Source organism: Lepisosteus platostomus, chromosome 11, assembly GCF_059453375.1.
Source record: "Lepisosteus platostomus isolate fLepPlt1 chromosome 11, fLepPlt1.hap1, whole genome shotgun sequence".
Taxonomy (NCBI): Eukaryota; Metazoa; Chordata; class Actinopteri; order Semionotiformes; family Lepisosteidae; genus Lepisosteus; species Lepisosteus platostomus.
This window is the reverse complement of record NC_142621.1, coordinates 42,162,827-42,187,529: the sequence shown is the minus strand read 5'-3', so window position 1 is coordinate 42,187,529 and position 24,703 is coordinate 42,162,827. Positions and strand designations below refer to the sequence as shown.

Sequence of the window (24,703 nt, the reverse complement as noted above, 5' to 3'; positions counted from 1 at the left end):
TTTAAGTTGCACCTCTTGGGTTTTAATAGTCCAAGCAGACTATTTGTTCTTTTTTCACTGTTTGTTCTTTTGCACATTGTGCATGGTCATGTAAACCCTGATTGTACTGGAGTAAAGATAATTGTGAGCTTTTAGCCCTTGTTAATACAAGTGTAATTTTTTAATAATATTTTCTTCACACAGAGGAAAAAAAAGAAGGATAAAAGGAAGAAAAGCAAACAGTCTTCCTCTCTGGAGTCTGAGAAAATGGCGACGGAGCTTTCTGACATCTCCTTGGCTGACAAGCCCACCTCAGCAGTCGAAGAGGAAGCAGTGCCCTCTGACAGCGAGGATGAGTCTGGTGCAATGGATGACACTGCTGCTTTGGTACAGGAAACAGGCAGATCTACTCAACCTGTAAACACCAACACGGCTTCTCAGGAGCCTTGCCCAGGCAGTCCTGCACAGGTTCAGAAAACCAGAAAGATGTCTGACTGTGCACCCTTTGAAAAAGCTACACGGGAGACTGTGAAGACCAACATACCACCTCGCGTGCCGGCTGGAAGCACTGAAACGAGCGCAGAAGGCAGGGACTCCTCTTTTATTCCATCTCAGGAGCAAACAGGAAGTGTTGTACCCAGCACAGAAGGCAGCAGCTCCTCTCGCTGTAGCCATCACTCCACACCAGAGGCTTCTGCGTCTTCTCCAGGGGCCGTGCAGAAGCCAGCGGAGCCTGAGAGACAGAAAAACCCTGAGCTTGAGCAGCACACAGAAAGCAGCAACTCCTCTCTCATTCCACCTCAAGCGCAGACTGGAAACACTGAACAGAGCAGAGAAGGCAGCAACTCCTCTCCTACTCCACATCGCGCGCAAACTGGAAGTGCACAACGGAGCACAGAAGGCAGCAGCTCCTCTCACTGTAGCCGAAATGCCACACGAGAGGCTTCTGCGTCTTCTCCAGGGGCAGAGCCGAAGCCAGCCGAGCCTGCGAGACAGCAAGACCTTGAGCAAAAACCTCAAGCTGCAGGCAAACTTAAACAACAGCAAGCGACGGCCATGGATAACAAAAGTGCCAAGAACAGAAAGGATACAGCACAGTTTCAACGTGGAAACCTTGATCAGAATCCTAATGTAGCTGGGGAACCTAGAGAGACCAGAAATACTTCTAAAATACAAGAACAAGAAGAGAAGCATATGTCAGGAGGTGACAACAAACAGGCAAGAACTGATATAAAAGAACACCAAATGTTAAAATATAGATTTAAGACAAAAGCTATTTTTTCCCAAGAATATCTTTGCATCATTGGACATTGAACAGTTTAGATGTAGTTTTCCCCTTAATTCTAGCAGCACTCTAATGAAGTTATAAACTACAGATATACATTATATCTATTAGAACTAGGTTCCCCCATAATTCTAGCATTATGGGGGACATTTGTCTTGAATTATGGGAAAATTCTACTTTGCTGTACTGCTTTCCTGGTTAAAGAAGAACACATTGGGCCCATAAACATACAGTAGGTTATGTAGGATAAACTTCACAAGAGATGGGAAAAATAAGAAAATGTGTGCAACCTGTACATTTTATATTATTTAAATAATCAGTGGCATAAAGTACTACAACGTTTCAGGGACAGAATGACTGGTAGCAGGTATTTTATGCTTCCAACAGATATGAGATTTGGAGATAATGTTAATGTGGTTTTAATTTCCATGGTTACATTCTGTCTGACAACTGACTAACTATTTTCCCCTCTTCATCAACAGAAAAGTGAACTGAGCCACAATAAACAAGAAAAAAATACAGACAAGGACAAAAAATGTAAAAATGAGAATCATAAAGCTGAACAGATGAAAGTACAGGAGGCATCCTGTCCTGAAGGAAATCAAGACAAACCTATCGAAGCAAAGCTTGCATCTGAATCTGAAGACAAGAGCCAGCAGGAAAGCGACACTAATGGATTTCAGGAAGTGACAGGGAAAAAAGGCAAAAAAAGAAATAAAAACAAAAATAATGAAACTAATGAACAAACACAATCAAGGTATTTGGTTGTTTTTTATCAAGTCCATAATTTATTTTTAATTTGTGAAAATAATTCACTGTGTTTATTGTTTTATTGCTCATGTTTTATTTTAAAATATTTTTTCAAATAGTAAAATAAGTCATACCGGACTTACCTAGCAATAATTAAATTGAAGCCTATGTTTGATGGTGCATATAAATATAATTTCAGGGGTAAAGGGCTATATGTATGAAAAGGAGATTGATATCTTGACCAATTCATGTTTAGTCAGTTGAGGCTGTCCCTGTTCAATGCTACAATGACCTTTCTGTTATTTCATCCTTACACTTCATAATTGCAATGCAAAATTACAATATAGACTTGCTTCTAAATGAATTTTGAATATGTGAGTGCAGTGGATGTAGTGCCCATGTGTTACCCCCACAACCTCTGATACCTTTTATCAATTTTTATTATAAGTCTATATTAAAAAGGTTCCAAAAGAGAAGAAGGATGTACAGTATAATGTGGTTTCTTGTTGGTAAAGTCCATGAGGAACACCCACAATTTTTTTCATTTTTTTACACTGTCTTGCTTCTTAGGCTTTCCCACTGCAAAGTTACAGAAGCCATGTGATACTCACAATACACCATATACAATATCTACACAACACATCTGATAGTGACAGCAATTTCACTGGGTGCTACACATGCAGATTAATCTCTTCCACCAATAATAGAACACATGGCATCTTTTATTTTTTCTGGTAGTTTAAAGTGGCTTTATATGATAAAATTGTGATAAAGTAATAATTAAGTTTTTTTTTCTCCTTTGTCTGAACAGGGTATTTGAACAGCAGCATATTCAGCCAGGTGACAGGCTTACAATTTACTTCCATGCAGTTCTGTCAAAAGATTTTAACTTTGACCCAAGCAAACACAAGATTTACGTAAGAGGTGGAAGTGTGTTTGGAAACTGGAGTTGCAATGTAGTTGAACTTCATGTTATTAAGTAAGTATGAATTGCAGAATATGATCATACCCTTCTTTGGTATAGTCATTCAAATACAATTTTGTTTCTTTTGCATTCATGTTTAGGCATCAAATAATTACTGGCCCATCTTAAATTGAACGTAGATTTGCAGAAAGAGATTTCAAGTGATGTGAAAGGTGATCTGTTTCAGTTTCTATCAATAGTTGTCTATACTAGAGCTTTGAAAACAAAAATTGAACACTGCATGGTTGTCAGTTTTAATTGGTGGTAGTAACTCTATTAATAATGTATTCTTTATTTCAGGGAGTTGGAGAAACATGGATTCCTCGTTGGAGGACATCTAGATGTACCTAAATCATCTGTCGTTAAAAAGCCTATACCATACAAATATTATTTGTGCTGTAATGGAAAAGATGACTATGAACATATTTATAAATGGGATGTTCCCGAGGGTACAATTGTGAATCGATGCCTTTGTATTACTGAAAAGGATGTTTCTCATCACAGTAAGTTATTTCAAACATTTTTTATACAGACTGTTAGCAGAATTGCTCACAAAAACATGTTAAATTGCACAACCACAAACACACATACTGTAATTGAATATAAGGTTACAGGGATACACTGAAGTTTAGAAGCATTTAGATTTAAAAGAACATTTTGTAACTTTATATAAAAGACTGTAGAACATCGAATGTTAATTTTAAAATTTTAGACATACAAATTCTTTGTTAGAGGCCACAGCTGCTCATGGACATTTTGTCACAGTGTTATCACAACATTTCTGACTATTTCTGTCTATAGACAGCTGCTGCTTCTTTCATCTGATGAAAACAGTAGCAAACAAAGATGTATTTCAGACATAGATGCAATATTTGGAGAGCCATTGTATGGCTTTGGAGGAAGGTGGACTAACATGATTCCAGCATATCTTTTTCCATGGCATTTGTGGATGATGTGTCCCATATTCTGGTTAATCGTATACTCCACACTGCTGTCTGGCTCATCCTATAACACTTGAATAGTATTAAGTGTTAAGGTCAAGAGACAGCAGAAGCAATTGAATTAATATGTTTGTCTTTTAGGTCTATAAATAAAAGTTTATATTCAGTATTTACTGAATAGGTACTGTTGTCCTAATTAGGACAGTTTACAGTAAGTATGATGGAATGGGTTAATTTTTTATGTTTAAGTGCAGGATTTTTGTTTAATCTTATTTCATTAAATGGTAACCCACCTACACCATAATCCACTTTAATTATCTTTCATACTCCCCATTAAAACAACTGGCGATCAATCAGACTTTAACTTTGCTCCACACCCATAACTAGTTCAGGTTCTGAAAGTTGTAGCCGTCTGAGTAGTAAATACTGTAGATGATAAAAGGTGAAGACTGGAAAGTGACTATGGTGATGTGACAAAACCAGTCCACTGTTACATTTTCTTTAGAAAGAGAAAGTAGAGTTATGTGTTGGTTTATACCCAATTTTCTTTACTATGTAGGATTTCAATACATTTTGTAGGTGTTACCATACTTGGAGATTACTGTCAGGTTTTTACAACCTACATTTGGCACTGGTAAATGTTCTCTAAAAGTTAAATAGTTATTGTTAATTTTATGACTTGTAAGGTTTGTGCCTATATACAGTATTTATAATAAGGTAATCCTGATGTGAAAAGAATTAACAGCGTCTGCGGTACTTATTTACTGTACTTTCATACAGTAATGAAGGTATCGTGCTTCTTTTTAAATGTCCTGAAATATATTTTCTTTTAATAGATGAGTGGCATCAGTTTGACGACATCATCTGCAAAAAACCTTCTGAGAACTTTAAACGGTATTTTACCGTTTCCTACTGGACAGACCAAAGAAAGAGAGATGTCAGAAAAGGAAGACTTTTAGCTGGGAACTTTATGCTGCATTCGATTTTTGATCTTTTGACAGAATGGAATGAAACTAATTTAAATAACTTCTTCTCTCAGCTCAAAATGTTTTATATGACTTACCAGGACCCCGTGATAGATGAAAATGGACCAAAAAAATGGTTTTCTTTGAATTTCAAAGAAAATGAGGTATATTGGATGTCATGTTTCCTATATTTCTTGCTAATACGTACAGTACTTATATTACTTTTGACTCACTAAACATTTTAAAAAAACTGATCTTGAATATAGAAAGAAACTTGAAATGTGTTTTGTTCTTGTCCCTTTTTTTACCTTAAATGTACCCTCCTTTAAGGCTCTTAAATCTACTGAGTAATTCTGGTTTCTGAGTTTTTATTGACTTGATAATTTTTCATGTAACGCAATGATACTGATTAATTCTCCATTTTAGTTTTAGAGTGGACGCTCAACTTTAGTATCCAATAAGTAATTCTGTTCTAGGTTTAATGTCACATGCGAATGTAATGTTTATATATTGTTTCACTCAGGTCCAGTCCTTACTGAAAGATGCTCTTATTGGGTTAATTGGGCCCCATCTTGAAAAGGAGACGGAAACACAAATGGTTCACATTGAAAACCCCATTAAAGCTGCAGCACTTGTTCTGATTCTCTGGCAGAAATATAACATACCTCTCAAACCTGAAGAGAGGCATGTTTTGTGCCAACTTTTGTGCTTCCCAAAACTGCCAAAAGAGCAACAGATTTCTTTCTGCGGGGATTTAAAAGAAAGCTTTAAAAGCATGAAGGCGTAAGCATAATATTTTACTCAAGTAAAATTTTATATAAAAATATTTAAATATGAAACGACCTCAAGTCTTATTAGTCATATTTACTCATATTTTTTGTGCATCCTGATATATTATTTTTGCATGGTGCATCTAATGTAAAAAGCATATGTCATTAGCCCATTTACTCTTTAACTATCTGTTTTTTTGTATTTCTTGTGGGTATTTAAACAGAATCTGTAAATTGTATTGTGATAGAAATAATTGTTGGGAGTATGTTGTGAGGGTGTGGAAGCTAGGAAGTTACCTACTGTAGCCATGTTGCTGAAGCCAGTACTCTGGCTTCTTTTAAGAAACAGCAGGATGAGATCCTTGGATCAATTAAATCAAATGGCCTGCTTTTGTTTGTAATTATTATATTCTTAGTGTGTGTATTGTCATCAGGTGAAAACAAAATGTCTTTTGGTTTATTTTTTTTGTAGGCTCAGAGACATTCTTACACATTTCTGCAATGTGGTTATGAATGAAAAACAATTTAGGTCCATTTTACTGATTCCTCTGCTCCACTTCTTGAGTGACATGTGCAAACCTTTTGAACCTATTGAGTGGAAAAGAGGGATCACTGCAGAAGATGTCTGGGGTGGATTAGAAGGACTCCCTTTCGTTGATTTCAGAAACAAGATTTACCAGCACGAAAAGTAAAAGCTTCCTTGTGACTAAGTTTCTATTAACCACTTTTTGAACTTCTATTATTATTATCATCATAATTATTTGCATTTTATTCTGTTATTTAACACAGTATTGGATATCCTGTTTTTATTACTGTTGATATATTGTTTACAACTCTACTGTATATATTACACATTTACAGAGATTAAAAATACTGTAATTTACAAGGCCAGGAATGGACAAAAGTGTAGAATTTCTTAAAATCTTCAGACTGTAATAACAAAAAGCTAAACAATTTCTTTTTGTTTTTAGGGATTTACTGGCATTAATGGTATCAAACAAACATTTGGTGGATATTGACAGGATGCTAGCTAGGTCCTGGCTGTGTTTCTTGAAAATTGAAAACTTCCTTGAATACGAGAGTGTTTTCAATCTTGATTTGTTGGACCTTCTTCAGGGCTTACTATACAAGCTGGTCCAGCATGAGCATGAACTACAAGAGGTACTGTGTGCGAAAATGTTTGAGCTCTTCCAAATTATTTATTGTCAATTAAGAAGCCAGTAAATATTTTTAATCTTACTGGACTCTTACTGCTTTGCAATTTCTAAAATGAATGCAAATATAAGGAGATGACTATTTTACTTCAATTATTTTACTAGATTATGCATAATGAAATTATCCTTTGATGTCCTTTCCCATAATTACTGAATTATACTTTGATGTATATCTGTGTGTTTTATTATTTTGTAGCCATTGTTCAAAATTCTCTCACATATTCTGGACAAGCTGAGTGACAAAGAATTCTGGTGAGTTTAAAATTTGTTTTAATTATGATAGACAATGCAATTTAATATTTTAACATAATGTGAAATTGTCCAGTCATAACTTTAGATGTGTGAATACATTATTTGCTAAAAAAGTAGATTAACACTGAAACGTTATTTTCCTAAGCCAATAGCAACAGATTGTACCAACAACCTCAAATTTTGAAATAATGTTTTCATTTCATTTTGAGGAACTACCAAATTCTGACAACACAAATACTTTTCTGTTTTTTATTGCAGCGTTTATGAAATTAACTACCTGATGGCATGTCTGAAGGCTGCACTAAAACTCCAGCAATGTGTATGTTCTTCAATAAAGGGACTTTGGAACTATGAGCTCCCCATTAAGAGTGTGGAAATTATTATTAAGCTCTCAGACATTGAAGACCATCTTCTTCCAGAGGTATTTTTTTCAAATGAGTTAAATTATTTTCAAACGAGTTTTATCTTACACGCTTCTGCAAGAAACATAATAATAGTTGGTGTACTATGTTGTTCCTGATATGCTTCAAAGTTATATTTCTGAAATTTGTTATAAACGTTATTTTAAGACAAACTTTAATGACATTGAATAAAACATAAATATTTTTATTAATGCAGGAAAATGAAGGTACCAAAGAGAACTTGAAGGAACTAAACATTAATGAACTGCTCAGTGATTCCTTGCAAACAATGAGACAGTGGATAAAGAAAACCTTTATTAACAGATTGTTGAAAAGCAGCACCTTGAGTAGTGTGTATGTGTATTTTCATAATGCTCATGAAATAAAGGTGAGATATATTTGGTTGTGTACATCTGAATAATGATACATTAAATTACATTTATAATTTGAATCAATAAACCAACATTGTGAGACTTCGTGAATTATTAGAGCTTTTTTATTCTTCAACTTAATAATTTCCTTTTATTCTTCAGTTAAACTTGATTTACAACTCCATCAATTTCTATTTATAAGTTATAAGTTTCTATTTATAAGTATCTCATGCCCTGCATTTTAAAGTTCTGTCCAAGGTTTACAATAAAAACTTGAACAATATAAAATAATTAAAAAGAACATTTTAGTCAAGGCATAGGAGAATTGCATTCTTACTAGCCCTAACAAAGCTGTTTGTTTTTAATTTATTTAATTTGCATCTTTGTGTGTTTAAGTATAAAAATATTTTTCAGATGTGGAATGATGTGATCTCCTTAAAATCAAGAAAGGAAATGTTCTTGTCCAACTGGATAAGTGCTCACATGAAAGATTTTGAAGGAAAGCTCAAACAGGTACAAGTTTCTGATCCTGTGCTCAGAAATGAAATTTTAATTTAATCAGTTTCCTGGATATTTGAATTAAAAATCAAACTGTCAAAAATAATAAATCTGCAGCCTGTGCTGTAGTTTCCAGTGTGTAACAGCAGTGAGAAAAGATCAGCTTTAATCTTAAGGCCTTTTGAATTAAAATCTTCCATTTTGTTTTGCAGTGTTTATATTTCACATACTAATGTGACTTTTTTACTATATTATCTTTGAAACTATATTTAAGAGAACACATTCACATAGAGACTAAGGGTCAGAGTTCACACAGAAGTGCTGTGTGAGCAAATGACTCTTGAGTATGAGCAAAAAGGTGATCAGGGAATGATTTTTGTGGGTAGTTCCAAGACTGAGGAACAAGAAATGAGAGAATGAAGAGGGGATACAGAGAGTCTGGAGGAACAGGTGGATCAGGGAAGGTGGAAGGCGGTGGATGGAGAGAGATCCCATATGGACTTTGTTCTATCTTTAAATAATTGTACTTGCATAATTCTTTGGAATTTTGTAACTAAGTAATGCCATTTATATTTTAATCCGTGAATTATTCTCTTTCAAATGTAAGGAGACTCCACTCTCTCAGATTGAAATTTACTGCAGCAAAAATGATGAGATGAAACAGCTAAATCCTCTACTTGCCCAGTGCTTTGAGAATTGTGCCCTGGAAGCTGTTCATTCAATATGTCAGGTATGTCTTTATATACCCGCCTAGAGTTCTGAAATGCAAACAAAAAATAAATGACATCGTGAAACTGTGTGACACCTTGATTTCCTAGCAACCCATTATGTGACAACAGGTTTCAAGTGCTCCACAGTTATGTACATAGAACTTGTTAAGTTAATATTGTGAAAGAATAGAAAAAATGCACAACAGTCTTTACTTGTTTCTAATGAGCACGCAGGCAACATGGTGGTATATCTAGCTGCGGACTTTGGGAGGCTGCGTGCTGACTGAAGAACTGAGTAAGCTCAGCTCCTAGACAGTGTGTGATGTAGCAAGGGTGTAGCAAGCAGAGATGGTCGTGAGGGAACACAGTTCAGGTCTCTGGTCTACTGTAGCAAGGTGGATTAGAAGCCGGTGGAAAACCATCCAAAGCACCAATGGGCAAATAAAAAAGATGTTGTTGTAATTACAAACGGGGTCAAAGCTGAATAAACACGGAGAGGTGACAAGTCAAAGGATAATCCGAGATCAAGGTAGAAAAACGCAGCAGAGCTCAATCTAAACAAGGCAACATGGGGAACAAGGGGAACCATATAATAATATATGATAATAATTCCTTGCATTTATATAGCACTTTTCTGGACTCTCCACTCAAAGCACTTTACAGGTAATGGGGACTCCCCTCCGCCACCACCAGTGTGCAGCCCCACCTGGATGATACAATAGCAGCCATAGTGTGCCAGAACATTCACCACACAGTAGCTAACAGCTAGGAGGAAAACAGAGTGATGAAGCCAATTCATTGATGGGGATTATTAGAAAGCCATGATTGGTAAAGGCCAGGAAGCCAAGGTAACACCCCTGCTCTTTTCAAGAAGCACCCTGGGGTTTTTAATATATACACTGCCTACCCAAATGCAGGCGTGGATGTCCATTTCTTGCAGGTGGTGCTGTATTCTGCCAGCAAGCATTTCCATGGTAAATGGCACTGAGAGACCGGTACACCTGGTTACTAGGGCAAATGCTAGCTTACTTCACAGCGCAGCTGTAGGTCACAGCCAGACAGTTCATTCCTCAAATTAGAAGAGTACTGTATGTTTCCCATGGTGTATGTATGAGCCAGTGTGTGAACAATTGTACATTTCTTTACAGATTAAGCTTTGGTAGATCGCTCAAAAATGTCTTTAACATTTGGACAGAACAAAAAGATTTTTCTTTAACTTGGGCAGGATGTAACCAACATGCATTCACGTAAGAATGATAATAAAAGCACATTTCCATCATGAAACAATAAAAATGTGTGAATGGAAAAGTACTTTTCTGTCAATATCAACTCTTTCGGGTAAGATGTACAAGTAAATAGCACTCTTCCCTCTGGACAAGGATTTCCACCTTCTTTTCTGCTCATATACCAACACTTACATCAACAGCACATTTTTTCTTGGAGGTATCCCATCCCAGTACAGAAAAGACTCAGCCTTGCTTGGCTTCCAAGATCTTGACAAGATCAAGCAGCTGTACTGATAACGCTCTCATAGCTATTCCAATTGTATTTTGTTCTTACAAACTTCTTAAACCTATGTAAGAGAATCAATATGCTTCTGATGATAATTATAGGCTATTGTCTATGTACATTGCAGGAAAACAAGGCAGGTGTATTGTTTGAAAGTCTTCAAAGACATAAAATTGGAAAGTTCAGCTCTCTTGTATCAAAGATTATTGAAAAATCCTGGCCTATAAGCAAGCAGGGACAACTACTGGATGGTTATGATGTGATGGAGCATTTGCTGACCTGGCCAGCATCAAAGAACATCTTCCAATTGCAAGGTACTGGTTTTGTTTAACAGAGGTAATTTAGTAAATTTGTGCTTTTTGAACCATTTGTCTATAACTTTATTTGGTTAACATAAAAACTTTGGTTAATTTTAAAGCTTGTTTTTTTGACGGATTTGCTAATATCCTGAATTTATAATTCCACAACCACTTTCAAGCTGTCAAATTTTAGGGATTTTTCAGAAGTGAATAATTTAATATGTATTGAGAATTAGAGTAATAGGACTTGTTGTGGGAAATGCATCAAGAGAAGCTGAAATTTACTGAAATTTTATTACTTTTGGTCAATTGCTTAAAAGATTAAAAAAAAACTGTGAAAGTTTTTTTTTTTCTTGGTGCAGATGCAAATCTGATTGAAGAACTTACTGATGAGGCCAAAAGCCTAATTACTGTGTCAGACTCTGTTTTTTTTGACATCACTACACAGTTGTTAAGTGGAAACATACAGATTAAATATCTGAAAATCATCCTGCGGAAGAGGGAAGAGTTTCTAACACTCCTTAAAATAAGTAAGTTTTTTTTCTTTCAAACTGCAGTACTGTATTATTCACATCAACAGTATATTCATATTCAAATATATTGTATCATGAAGCCTGCTGTTCTCAGTAATTTTTGTTTTTATGTGGGGGCAAAAGAACAACATAGCACAGTGTTTTACATTTTTCTTTCTGCAGAGGAGCCATCAATAAATGACAAAAACTGCAATGAACATTCCATGAGGTCAGTGTTGCAGTGGCGTGAGGCCGAACTGGATGCTCTGTTAAGTGAAAGGACCTGGGTTGACAGCCTTTTGAAGATGTGCAGTAAAATTCATGACTTTGTGAATGGTAGGACTAATACCATTCACAATACAATACTAATAATAATTACGTACTGTAATTGTTCAACATTTTATTAGGTTAAGAGCACGTATTTCAAGTAAAGAAATATAAAATTGTGTCTTCAAAATGGTATTTGTGAAATCAACTATCATTCAAGATGGTGCTCTTTAGATTTTAAGACTAACCACCAGTCTGTTAGTCTGGTGTTTGATTTTCAAAATGCATAATACATGTATATTTATGTCAAGGTGGAAATAGCAGTCTTAATTTGAACCATGTGCTGTGTAACTAGCTAAAAATGTACTGTATACTGTAAGTAATTTAAACTACTTTGTTTTTATAGCAATGGAAACCTAATAGCTTTTTTTTCAAATAATTTTCTAAATGCTGAGATGTACTGTAATGTGGATGTTTTAAATTCCACAAAGTTAATTACTTATTCGTTTATGCTATTTTCAGTGGATGTCGAGGAACTGGAGGAACGACACCTCTTTGACATTGATTTGGAGAAGCTATGTGAAGTTGTTGTTGTACTTCAGCTTGATCAAGCTGCTGCCAATGATGCTGGGACTGTTATATATTTTCAGCTTGATGAGGAAATGAGACAGATGGCCAAGATCATTCACACATTTAAAGACAGCTATATTTTCCAAATGTGCTGGGAGAATCAAGCAAAAACTCTGTCTGTAACAGATCTAGAAACAGAGGCGATTGAACCAGACCCTGATCTGATTATCACAATGGACAATATAAATGAGGAAATATTTACACCTTGCTTTGATAAATATCAGCATATCTATAGTAGCATGCAGACTGGTACTCTTACTTTAGGTGATGTTGACGAAATCTTCAGAGACTATAAGGATCGCTATGATGAACTGGGCAAAGATTTCCTTATCATGAGTAAACTGAACTTGTCTCATGACAGAAAGTGGATTAGAATTAAGATCCAGCAAATAAAGCAATACCATCAGCTCCATTTAGCTGTAGAATCAGCAAAGGTCATCATGGAAGTGAAAAAAACACTTAATCTAAATGGGGATTTCCATGTCCTACAGACATTACTGGATGTGGTAAGCATTATTGATATGAAAAAAATGTGATTATCATTAATAAAATTACTCTTCAGTTCCTGTTGCTTGACTATTCATATGTAGGTGGCCAAGTAATAGAGTTACTGGAACCCTAGTTTTTTGTTCGGGCTATTTGGCACCTAAGCTACAATGTTAATTTTTTTATTGATTTTTTTTTTCTTTTACAAAAAACTGTTTAAGGCAGAATAATAAAAGGTGATATAAAATTGACTGCATTATCTATCAAGATTGTGCATGACAAATTGCTCTGGTAACTAATAAAAAATAATTATCTTGCCAATAACCTCTGACCTTTCCTAAAGGTCAGCTGTACAGTTTGACCTCTCTCTAAGGTGCAATCCAATATTTGTTAATGTCAAACAACAGGAATACAGAATCTGGATTTATTTACTGTAGCTGTTTCAAAAACAGTTCAACTGGCTTTCACTCTAGGCTTGACTTGGAGAGATTACTGCTCAATAGAATTATATTCAGACCTCAAACTTTTACAAGGCTTTGGAGCCACTTCAGTAGATACCTGTAATTGCAGAATGCAAGTTTTCAGCAGCTTATACTTGTACATATTAATATATGTTTCTCATGGTACACGAGGGGATGAGGCACATATCCAGCAATTTTCTGGCTTCTCTGACCTTAATTCTGTGATTAATGTTTAGATACTGAAGAACACTTGTTTTTGCCATTTGACTTCTTACAGTACTCCTTTAATTTATTAGCACATACAGTACTCCAGTTTAACTGACTGGTCTCCCTTCCTGCAACGATTCAGTCGTGGTTATTTTTCTACACTTATAGGAAGCAATATATTTTCTCTCGCATAAATGTCCTTTTCAATGAAAAGCAATACGTTGGCTGCTTACCACTATATTATTATTGCCTTTTTTCCTTAGATGCATGCAGACTTTAAGGGAGAAAGCTTGGATTGCATTGACGCTGAGCTAATTAAAGCTAAAGCCATTTTAGTGGACATCACAGAGGCTCGTAGAAAATGCCTGCAAGAACTAGGGCAACGTGTGGTCTTTGTCACCTGGGTCAAAGAAGCTCTAGAGGGTAAGGTATTTTAAAAACTTTAGTTACCACTTTTTTTAACCAAGAAGGTGTTTTCACTTTATATATATATATCTATAGTTATTGATTATTAGCCTCAATTTCTTGTTAAATAAGTTTAGGTGACTGTTTTTTAAATTACTGCATAACATTACAGGGAGGGTTGGGGACACATGTTGCAAAATTCTGACTATTGTCCAAATGTAAAATAAATACCCACAATTAGGACAAAATATAAAAATACAAACACTTTCTTACCAATTGTTTTAATGGAGGAGTCTTTAAAATTAAAACAGAACAAAAAAGCTGCTCTAATAGTATACCCAAATGAATAGTAGGACACACATGTAGATGGTACAATACTGGGCAACTCATGTGAACACGGAGAGAACATACAAACTCCCCAAAAGACGTGTGCTCTGTGCCCCAGGATGGTGAGGAAGCAATGCTGACCAGTGTACCACCACTCACACTGCAAATGTTATATTTTTTATTTGTAATTGCACATGTAATTGCAATTTATGTATCATGGAGTATTTCAGGAAAGTCATTTGGCATATATTTTCTTGAACACAAAAACCTAAGAGCAAGACTGAATTTGAGTAAGTGAACAATTCAAAACATTAAAAAAGAACATCATGATTTATTCCTTTTTTCTACTTCTATCAGATCTTATGGTGAGCTTATGAAAAATCAAACTTGCTTTAAAATTAGCCTGAAAACGGTTATCTTGTTTCTGCAAACTTTGTTCTAACTAGCCACTGTTTCTGAAAAGTAGTTTCAGATTTCCTAAGCCTGAAAGAGAGATGATAAAGGGGAGGATCTTTACAATATCTTTACAAGGATCTCTGTAAAAGATTTTGTATGTACCACGCAAACAGGAATTATTCATTTTTTATGTATTGCAGTGATGTTCACACAGATGTATAAACACAGAGACACTATCTGTACACTATATACACTGTATAATGTTTTTAGTTTGTGCTTAAAGATTTCATTATATTTTAGATCCAGTAACAATTTATTTTCATATAGTGTTCCTCATCTTGTGCATTGACCTAATTACAGGAGTATCAGTAACAAGTTTACACTGTGTACAAAGAGCAATAATATTGAGTATGTTAATGACACATATTGTTAAGTGACATATAGAAGAAGTAAATTTAAAAGAAACCTAATAGGGATTAATCCAGTATTTGTGTAAAAGCTTAGAAATAAGTATTTCAATTTTCTTTTGATTATAGATATTAATGAATTGAAGGTATTTGTTGACCTGGCATCAATCTCTGCGGGGGAGAATGACCTGGATGTGGATCGTGTGGCTTGTTTCCATGATGCTGTTCTGGGATACTCCTCCATGCTGTATGATTTGAAGCCAGATGCTGGTTTCAATGAGTTTAAGGAAGTGCTAAAGAAATTGTGGAAAGCCCTTGAAAACGATCATAACCTCCCCAAAAAATTGGTAAGACACTTAACTTCTATTAGTTCTTGAACTAACGGTCTGCTACTTTAAAGGTTATCTGCACTGCTCAAGCTGAATTTTAAAAGAAAAAAAAAATTTAATCTTGAATAAATAAAAGATAGTGTTACGTCCCAGTGTGTGTTCTGTGTGTGTATTTTCTGTTATGTCCACACTGCTGACCCTTGATTGTTCTCCCTTCCCCATTGGCCCACCATTACACCACACTTTCAGTATGACATCATCATCAATTAGCTCTCAGCTAAATTAGCCAATCAGAACACATCTTATTCAGCATATAACATGGAGGTTTTCAGCAAAATGAGGCCTTTCGTTTGACTTCGGTCCCGTTTGGTTTTGGTTATCGCTTCGCTTCGCTTCTGGTTATTGCTTTGGCTTCGTTTATTGGTTTGTTTTGCTTTGTGTGTGTGTATTTTCGTATAGCTTCGGCTTTGTTGTTTTGTTGTTGTTTTTTTGTTAGTTTCTTTGTACTTTCGTTTGTTTGTGTGTTCATCCTTGTTTTGCCATTACCTTGCCCCAGTGTTACATGTTCAACTTTTGTGTTCTTTTGTACCCTGCTCCTGTTGATTACTCTTGTTTTCCCTTATTTGTATTTCTGGTTCACTTGTGTTTTTGTGTGAACGTTTGTATATAAGGTTAGTTTAGGTTGTTGGGTACACTTACACACTTAGTTGATTTTGTATTAGTACACTAGTTTAGTACGGGTGAGTGCCGTTTGTCTTGTATGGTTTTAGGTAGTCAGTGCAGGTTAGCTAGGGTGTTGAAGATGCTGAAGACCGTGTGTTTTGGGTTTTCTTTTGTAGTCAGATTAGCTTTCCCTCACTGTCCTGGCCAGCTCCATTTTGTTTATTTTCTTTCCTTTGGCACCACTCTAGTTCCTTACCCTTGTTATCACGCCTCCTAGTCCCTCACCAAAACCCACCTGCTTCCAAAAGAATTATCCTAAATGTTACACCCCTTTACCCCTAGACACTTGGGGACGTAACAATAGTTATTATGGAACACATGGGAGGCTGAGAGAGAAACTATGTTTGTATTTTGTTGCTTGTGTTTGTATCTATTTTCAGTGTGATTTATTTGCTATTAATAATTAAATTTTAATTATCAAGTTTGTGGTTCTCTCTCTGGTTTCAGTGTGACACAGCACGCCACCTGGAGTGGCTGAAAACAGTGAAGGACAGCCATGGCTCTGTGGAACTGTCCTCACTCTCTCTGGCTTCAGCCATTAACCAGAAAGGCATCTATATCATTAGCTCGCAATACCAGAAGAAGGTTTGTAAATGGGGGGGACATGATGGTTTTTAAGTTAATGAAAATTCTGGAGCATTATGCTGGAAAAGTACTGTGTTTTTGTTGAAGATGGTGTGTTGTTGGTGTTGGGTTTCTTCTCTTTACAGAATTTCATGGAAAAGCGTTCAAGAAAATTAAGACAGTTAAGCATTTTATTCAAAAAGTGAACAAAAATGCCTCTTTATTTATTTGGCATTGCCAGTTGTGTCTGTACCTGTACTCTCAGTAGTGACTCATGGGTTCCAATGCCAGCTGTCCCTATCTTTAATTGCAGCAGGAATCCTTAAAATTGGCAAAGAAACATTAATTCAAAATGTTAAAGAGGCATACTTTTTTCAATGCCAGGTAAATTTGGACACTGCCCTCCAACTCAGGATCACAGAGGAGCATGAGGATGGCCAGGACGTGCGCTGCTATTCCCTGGAAGACCTGAAGGAGCTGCAGAACAAGCTGATGCTGATGTCCGGGAAAGGAGAGCAGGGGCAGTGTGAAGTGGAGCGCTTTGCAGAGGTGAACCTCATAGCTTTTATTCCTTCAAACAGCATCACATAGATTCACATTATGGATAACTGTGTCTTTAAACACTGAGCTGTTTAAACTGATGTTAAATCTTACCATTAGTAATTGTTTACACTCTTACTACTTTTCCACTCCATATAATGGAATTCTTATCAAGACAAAAGTCTTGAAAACATTTATAGTCTTGGCAGTAAGTTTGTCTTTTGTATGAAGCCATACTCTTGTGGAACACCTTACATTCTATTCTAGCCAACCTTAAAAACCAAAGGGTACCATCAGTATGCTACAAAGCAAACTCTACATATAGTAATTGTAGTGAATGCATAATTACTACAACATGAATAATTACTAACAGACAGCTGTTTTGGCAAAATGGAAATTCTGTAATTTGTGTTTAATTCTTGTGTTAAATTTCAGTGCTGTGGAACAATATGTAATATGGCATTATTTACATACCATTACTTAAAGCTTCAGAGACTTTATATGACACTGTCAGTACTTTAATATTGTCTTACTTGCAGGTATTTTCCAGTGTTCAGAGACTTGCTATGTCATTTATTGATCTACATGCTGCTGGGAACATGCTCTTCAGAGACTGGGAAGCTAAAATTAACTGCAGTGAGCACAGTGAGGCTTGTATCATCATGGACTTCAACCTTGAAAATACAATTGGGGAGATAATGTTCTCTGGATCATTGGTAGAACAACTTCCGGATCTCTGCAAGAAAACTGAGAAATACTTGAGGTTCTGGAAAGAGTTCATGGACAGGAAGAGATCCCAACATTACTTCCTCAACTACTACACTGCAGAGCAGATTGTCTATTTGTGCAAAAAACTGACTCCAGACAAACAGGACAGTCTTGAAGACCAAGTTCTAATGTTGCTTTCCTTCATTAAACCCAATTGCACAGTCAGTGATATAAGGGAATGCTGGCACAAGTGGCAGTATGATGATCTTAAGGATATCTCTCAGCCAGATGAAGAGATGGACTTTCAGACATTTGTTGATGAAACCAACATGGAAGTGGATATTTTCCTGGGGAGCAAGGAAGGTACTTACAACCTTGAAGACCTGCCAGCTTTATTGCACAGTGCCAAGGGGGCAGAGAAGCTGGATCTGGTGTGGAACTTTTACATGAGAGACATGAAGCATTTTCTGCCCAATTGTATAGACATCGGAACACTTGGGAAGCTGCTGGAAATTCTAGCTACCAAAGAAGACAAGGAGAAGAAGACTGTCCAAAGGAATTTGCCAAATGGCCTGCAGCAGGGGTGCCCAAACCTCATAATTTGCCCACATGATGAAATTTTGACATCCTGTATTTGCATCTACATGAGCAGCATGGATGAGGACCTTCCTACCTATGATGAAGTGCTCCTCTGTTCAGCCAGCACCCCGTATGAGCAGGTGGAGATCTTCCTGAGGAGGTGCCTGACAGAAGGTTATAAGGGAAAGAAGATTTATACCATGTTGTACGCAGATGAACTGAGCTACGACGTTAGCTACAGATTTGAGCAGTTATTTCAGAGGCTGAAGATGGAGTGCAGGGGGGATTACAGGCTGGTGATCATCTGCAACTCTGACAGGGAGCACTTTTACATTCCCTCAGCCTTCAGCCAGCACAAGGTGCACATGATCCCCCATGAGCGTCTGGACAAACTTCAGGCCTACCTCTCCGGGCACTACACTGTTTCCACAGAGGTGCCAACTGCAGCGTCGGTTTTTAAGGACAGAATGTTTGTAGGAATTGTGTCCTCCAAAAGGGCTGGAGTTGGTAAGTACAGCAGATCAATGTCAGTTTTTTTTCTGATACAACTATATTGAGAGAATGCTTTACCACCATTCTTTACTTTTCCTGTAACATTTTAAGAACATAAGCAGAGGGAACAGATTGAGATGGGGAGCAGATTCGTCCCATCCAGGTCGTTTAGCTTTTCAGTAGCCAGGTTGTTTATCATGTAACTCATGTGACAATGGACACATCCATTTGTCATGAAAGAGTTCATCCTGTTCTAAGTTTTATATAGTATGTGTCCCTATATTTTCCAATTATGTCTTCAGGTTCATGTTTCAATGTTGGAACATGAAAACTGTAGTGTATTACATGTCATATTTAGAAAATACAGTATGTTTGTTTTAGTAATAGTAATATCTTCATATATCTGCTATCTTGTATATTATTACTATCAACAATGCAACTATTTCAAAACCGTGCTACCTGTCTTTAGGCAAATCCCTGTATATCCGGAGGTTGCAAGAAAAACTGAAACAAAGCACAAGAGATAAGAGTGCATTGCTGAAGTGTATTCGCCTAATTGAGCCAAGAGTCAATGAAAATGCCATCCTTCAGTCCTTGTTGAACACACCCAAGAAGAAGAATCAGCTAACAATCTTTCATTTTGATATCACATCTTCAGTAAGTACTGTATGTTCTCAACTGTCTTAAAATTGTCGAAATGTTTAATTATCCAAATATGACAGTGTAGTGCTTTCGGGTTCATGTGGGTTTGCGCCCTCGCCGCTGCCGCCACAGGTCGGCCCCCCACCGCTGGGGTCTCGAACCCGGGACTACGGCGTCATTCAAAAGGGATCCAGCCAGCTGAGCTAAAGGGAGATCTCCCATCAGCCCAGTGGCTGAGGACCCTGCTATTCACAGGGAAGAGCGGTGACATCACTGCACTGGCAAGCCGGCTCGTACAACCAGTAATGTCGGCCGTATGCGTTACACTCTCCCCCGCTTAATTCGCCGTCCTTGGCGAAGGGCTATCCAATCCCACTTCTAACACCAATGTAGCATATTCGGGTTTGGCAAGGATGGACACAGTCACTCAGACACTCGTTGATTGAAAAATGGCACAGCCAGCCAGCACCCCTGCACCTGCACACCAGCAGAGAGAGACAGACAGAGTGAGAGAGTGAGAGAGTGAGAGAGTGAGAGAGTGAGAGAGTGAGAGAGTGAGAGAGCAACACACAGGGGTCTATTCGTGTAGTCACACAGAGATAGGATGGCAATTGAATACGAGTAGAACAGGGGTGCGAATCCAGGGAACTATTTACAAGAATCTAGGCAATCTCACCAGACTGTACGCCCGTTTTGCAGTGGGTCAGCTGCACTGGTCAGTGGCTTTCCTCGTCCCCGCCCTGACCACTACTACTCCCCTCCTGCCCCTCGCCGCGTATCCCAGCTGGGCGCTCTTCAATAGGGATTATTGTATAGTTTAATGCTTATTGATAAATATCATTTATTACAGATGATAAATAGACAGTGAAATAGGGATTATATTAAAACATTGTGATTTGCAGCTGTGAGACATGTTCTGAATAAGTATAACAACTAGTGGATAGTTTGTTTATCCTCGTTTTTGTCTGTCTCTCAGTTGTGGTTCAGTTTCCCTTGGTCTTTAATCTTAAGTATGTTTCTTTTTTTATTTTATTAGGTTCAGAAGGGCCTGTATGAATTTCTCTTCACACTGTTAGTCTTGCACTATTTAATGGACACGGAAGGGCACATGTGGAAATGCAGCAATAAGCACTTGTATGTCATTGAAATCCTGGAGACTTCAGGAGGACTGCCCAGAAAATCTTCAAGAAATGCAAGTGCCTTTTTTGTCATGTTGTATAGTAAGCCACTGTCCGATAATAACAATGATTTCTTTGAAAATTTGGTTGTGTGCACAATGCTTTATTTTTGCAAGTGCAGCTGTCATAATTTTAAAATGAATACAAAGGTCAAAAATGCCCAAATTTGCCAAAAATGAATACAAACCTAATTTTAGTTTGCATTTTAATGAACACTAATTTTATTTTTTAGGTTTCTAAAGCTCAGTATGTCTTTCTGGACATCTTCCCTAAAATATTTTGCCGACCCCCTAAAGAGGTACTTGAGTTGGAGATGAGGATTCAAGATGACAGGATGACAGATGTCAGTGACCCACTCATGGATGACCAAGAATTCAGAAGTGAAGCCTATCAAAGACCCTATCAATATCTGACACGGTTCCATAATAAGATGAACCTTGACAGCTTCACCTACAGGGGTGTTGAGGGAACACATGTAGAATGTCTGCAGATGTTTTTTGTCTATTGTGGCATAGTGGATCCTTCATGGGCAGAGCTGAGGAATTTTGCTTGGTTTCTTAATCTTCAGCTGAAAGACAGTGAGACATCTGTGTTTTGTGATGTGAACTTCACTGGCGACACTTTGCAAGGTTTTAAGAACTTTGTGGTCGACTTCATGATTATGATGGCCAAGGATTTCGCTACCCCATCACTCAGCATCTCTGATCAGAGCCCTGGGAGGCAGCAAGTTGATCTAGCTGGGGTCAATGAGGAAGACCTAGCTCCTTTCCGCATCAGGAAGAAGTGGGAGTCAGAGCCCCACCCCTATATTTTTTTCAATGATGACCACATTTCCATGACGTTCATTGGTTTTCACCTTCGGTTAAATGATCAAAATATGGTCGATGCCATTGATCCATCAACACAGAAAATTATTAAGAAAAACATCATGACTAAGCAACTATATGATGGCCTTAGGCTTCAGAGAGTCCCTTTCAATATTGACTTTGATAAGCTCCCCCGAGGTGAAAAGATTGAACGTCTTTGCAATGTGCTTGGCATTCAGTGGCCTCTGGACCCTGATGAAACTTATGAACTCACCACCGATAACATCTTAAAAATGCTAGCAATCCACATGCGGTTCAGGTGTGGCATTCCTGTCATAATCATGGGGGAAACAGGCTGTGGAAAGACCAGGCTTATCAAATTCTTGTGTGAACTGAGGAGGAGTGGAGCTCCCTCACAAAACATGAAACTTGTCAAGGTTCATGGTGGGACAAGTGCAGAGATGATTTACACCAAAGTTAGAGAAGCAATGTCCTTGGCTTTAATCAATAAGGAAGAATTCCTTTTTGATTCAGTCCTCTTCTTTGATGAAGCCAACACAACAGAAGCTGTGAGTAGTATCAAAGAGATCCTTTGTGACAATACAGTTGAAGGAGAACCGCTCTGTCAAAACACAGGCCTTCAGATTATTGCGGCATGCAATCCTTACAGGAAACATACAGATTTGATGATTCAGCGCTTAGAGTCGGCTGGGCTGGGATACAGAGTGAGAGCTGACGAGACTGAGGATAAATTGGGTTCCATCCCACTTCGACAGCTTGTGTACAGAGTGCAGGCACTACCTCCAAGCATGATCCCTTTGGTGTGGGACTTTGGGCAGTTAAATGACCAAACTGAAAGAATGTACATTCAGCAAATTGTTCAGAGAGTCATTCAGACCATTTCAATTCATGCCAATTACATCAAAATGATTACAGAGGTGTTGTCTTGCTCACAGATTTACATGAGGCAGATGAAGGATGAATGCAGCTTTGTTAGCTTGAGGGATGTGGAACGCTGCATGCAAGTCTTTGTGTGGTTTTACAGAAACCATACAATGTTGCTGGAAGAGCTGCATGCATTTGAAACCAAAGATCACATTCAGCACAATGATCACAATACAAGAGATCCAGTTGTCTGGTCCCTGATTATGGCAGTGGGAGTATGCTATCATGCGTGCTTGGAAAAGAAGGAGAAATACAGGAAAAAAATCTGCGAGCACCTTCCTGAAACAAACACCCATGTAAAAGTAATGCAAGAAATCTCTCTCATGCAGGACCTGCTGTTGAGTGGTGTACCTTTGGGTAAAACAATAGCAAAAAACAATGCTTTAAAAGAAAATGTCTTCATGATGGTAATCTGCATTGAACTACGGATCCCCCTGTTCTTGGTTGGGAAACCAGGAAGCTCCAAGTCATTGGCCAAGACCTTAGTTGCAGATGCGATGCAGGGCCATGCAGCACACTCAGAGCTGTACAAAAAGCTGAAGCAAATTCACTTAGTTTCCTTCCAGTGCAGCCCTCACTCAACCCCAGAAGGCATCATTAATACATTCAAGCAGTGCGCACGCTTCCAAGAGGGGAAGAACCTAACAGAGTATATATCAGTGGTAGTTCTGGATGAGATCGGCTTGGCAGAAGATTCACCAAAAATGCCCCTGAAAACCCTTCATCCTCTCCTGGAAGAAGGGTGCATAGATGATGAGCCTCTGCCACACAAAAAGGTTGGCTTCATTGGCATCTCCAACTGGGCCTTGGACCCTGCCAAGATGAACCGAGGTATTTTTGTGTCCCGTGGAGATCCAGATGAAAAAGAGTTGATTGAAAGTGCAAAGGGTATCTGTTCTTCGGAGCCGATGATTCTGAAGAAGGTTCAGGGCTTCTTTCAAGTTTTTGCCAGGGCTTATCTGAACATTTGCAAAGAACAAGGCAAAGAGTTCTTTGGCCTGCGGGATTATTACAGTTTAATAAAGATGGTGTTTGCGATGACCAAGGCCTCTGATCAAGAACCCAGTGCCAAGCAGATTGTGGAGGCGGTGCTGAGAAACTTCAGTGGCAGAGATGATGTGGACACTGTGGCTGCTTTCACTTCTAAGCTGAAGGAGAATCCAGAGATCAGTACCATGGAGCTGGTGAGGCAGAACATTGAGGCCGTTGGTCAGGATGACGAGTGCCGATACCTGCTTGTCCTCACAAAAAACTACGCTGCTCTTCAGATACTTCAGCAAACATTTTTCTCAGACCAGCACCAACCAGAAATAATCTTTGGTTCCAGCTTCCCAAAAGATCAGGAATATACCCAGATTTGTCGCAATATCAACCGTGTCAAGATCTGCATGGAAACTGGTCAGACAATTGTCCTTCTAAACTTGCAAAACCTCTACGAGAGCCTGTATGATGCACTAAACCAATACTATGTCTGTCTTGGTGGGCAGAAGTATGTGGATTTGGGGCTGGGGACTCATCGTGTGAAGTGCAGGGTGCACAGAGATTTCAGGCTCATAGTCATTGAGGAGAAGGAAGTGGTCTACAAGCAGTTCCCTATCCCCCTCATTAACAGGCTGGAAAAACATTACCTTGACATCAACACTGTCCTCAAAAGTGACCAGAAGCAAATTGTGAAAGAGCTGGAGAAATGGGTTAAAGATTTTACTGCACTGAATTTGCAGCACTCACTCAATCCCCAGGCACATAATTACGTTCCATCTGATGTCTTTATTGGCTACCATTCTGACACCTGCGCTTCTGTGGTCCTGCAAGTGACAGAAAAACTAAAGGGGAACTTGGGAGCCTCGGAAGAACAAAGAAAAGTCCTACAGGAAACCAAACTCGTCCTCCTGAACTGTGCCACTCCAGACTCTGTGGTTCGGCTAAGTAGCACCTGCTTGTCCAACGTGGAGACTGAAGAACTGGCAAATGCATACTTCGAGACCCAGAAGCACGATTCGCTTGCTAGCTTTATTCTTTCACATGTGCTGCAGGAGGAAAGGAGTCAGACATCTTTCACGGAGGTAACCCTCATTTATCACCTGCTTTTAAAGTAAAAGTAAAAAACTCTTGACCCTTTTCGTATGAGAATACCACTTCAGTCTGTAGGATTATAGTCGTTGTAAACATACTTATCTGCAGCGTTTTCTGC

At 37.9% G+C, this 24,703-nt stretch overlaps 1 protein-coding gene across 4 annotated transcripts in view; it reads left to right on the top strand.

Annotated features, from left to right (window-relative positions):
• LOC148652699 (E3 ubiquitin-protein ligase rnf213-alpha-like) overlaps positions 1-24,703 on the top strand; it is a 50,525-nt gene that overhangs the window by 4,660 nt on the left and 21,162 nt on the right. For 3 of the 4 annotated variants that reach the window (XM_088599747.1, XM_088599748.1, XM_088599751.1), the window contains exons 4-28: positions 184-1,197; positions 1,747-2,021; positions 2,826-2,993; positions 3,279-3,481; positions 4,756-5,048; positions 5,408-5,667; positions 6,127-6,342; positions 6,626-6,815; positions 7,065-7,120; positions 7,379-7,541; positions 7,739-7,909; positions 8,307-8,405; positions 8,998-9,120; positions 10,737-10,923; positions 11,271-11,438; positions 11,604-11,756; positions 12,210-12,823; positions 13,735-13,894; positions 15,136-15,353; positions 16,506-16,643; positions 17,007-17,171; positions 17,702-18,956; positions 19,411-19,598; positions 20,620-20,775; positions 20,994-24,575. In XM_088599747.1, the coding sequence (XP_088455873.1) occupies positions 184-1,197; positions 1,747-2,021; positions 2,826-2,993; positions 3,279-3,481; positions 4,756-5,048; positions 5,408-5,667; positions 6,127-6,342; positions 6,626-6,815; positions 7,065-7,120; positions 7,379-7,541; positions 7,739-7,909; positions 8,307-8,405; positions 8,998-9,120; positions 10,737-10,923; positions 11,271-11,438; positions 11,604-11,756; positions 12,210-12,823; positions 13,735-13,894; positions 15,136-15,353; positions 16,506-16,643; positions 17,007-17,171; positions 17,702-18,956; positions 19,411-19,598; positions 20,620-20,775; positions 20,994-24,575 (10,215 nt within the window). The remainder of the gene's footprint in view (positions 1-183; positions 1,198-1,746; positions 2,022-2,825; positions 2,994-3,278; positions 3,482-4,755; positions 5,049-5,407; positions 5,668-6,126; positions 6,343-6,625; positions 6,816-7,064; positions 7,121-7,378; positions 7,542-7,738; positions 7,910-8,306; positions 8,406-8,997; positions 9,121-10,736; positions 10,924-11,270; positions 11,439-11,603; positions 11,757-12,209; positions 12,824-13,734; positions 13,895-15,135; positions 15,354-16,505; positions 16,644-17,006; positions 17,172-17,701; positions 18,957-19,410; positions 19,599-20,619; positions 20,776-20,993; positions 24,576-24,703) is intronic. The other variant, XM_088599750.1, reaches the window with a different exon arrangement.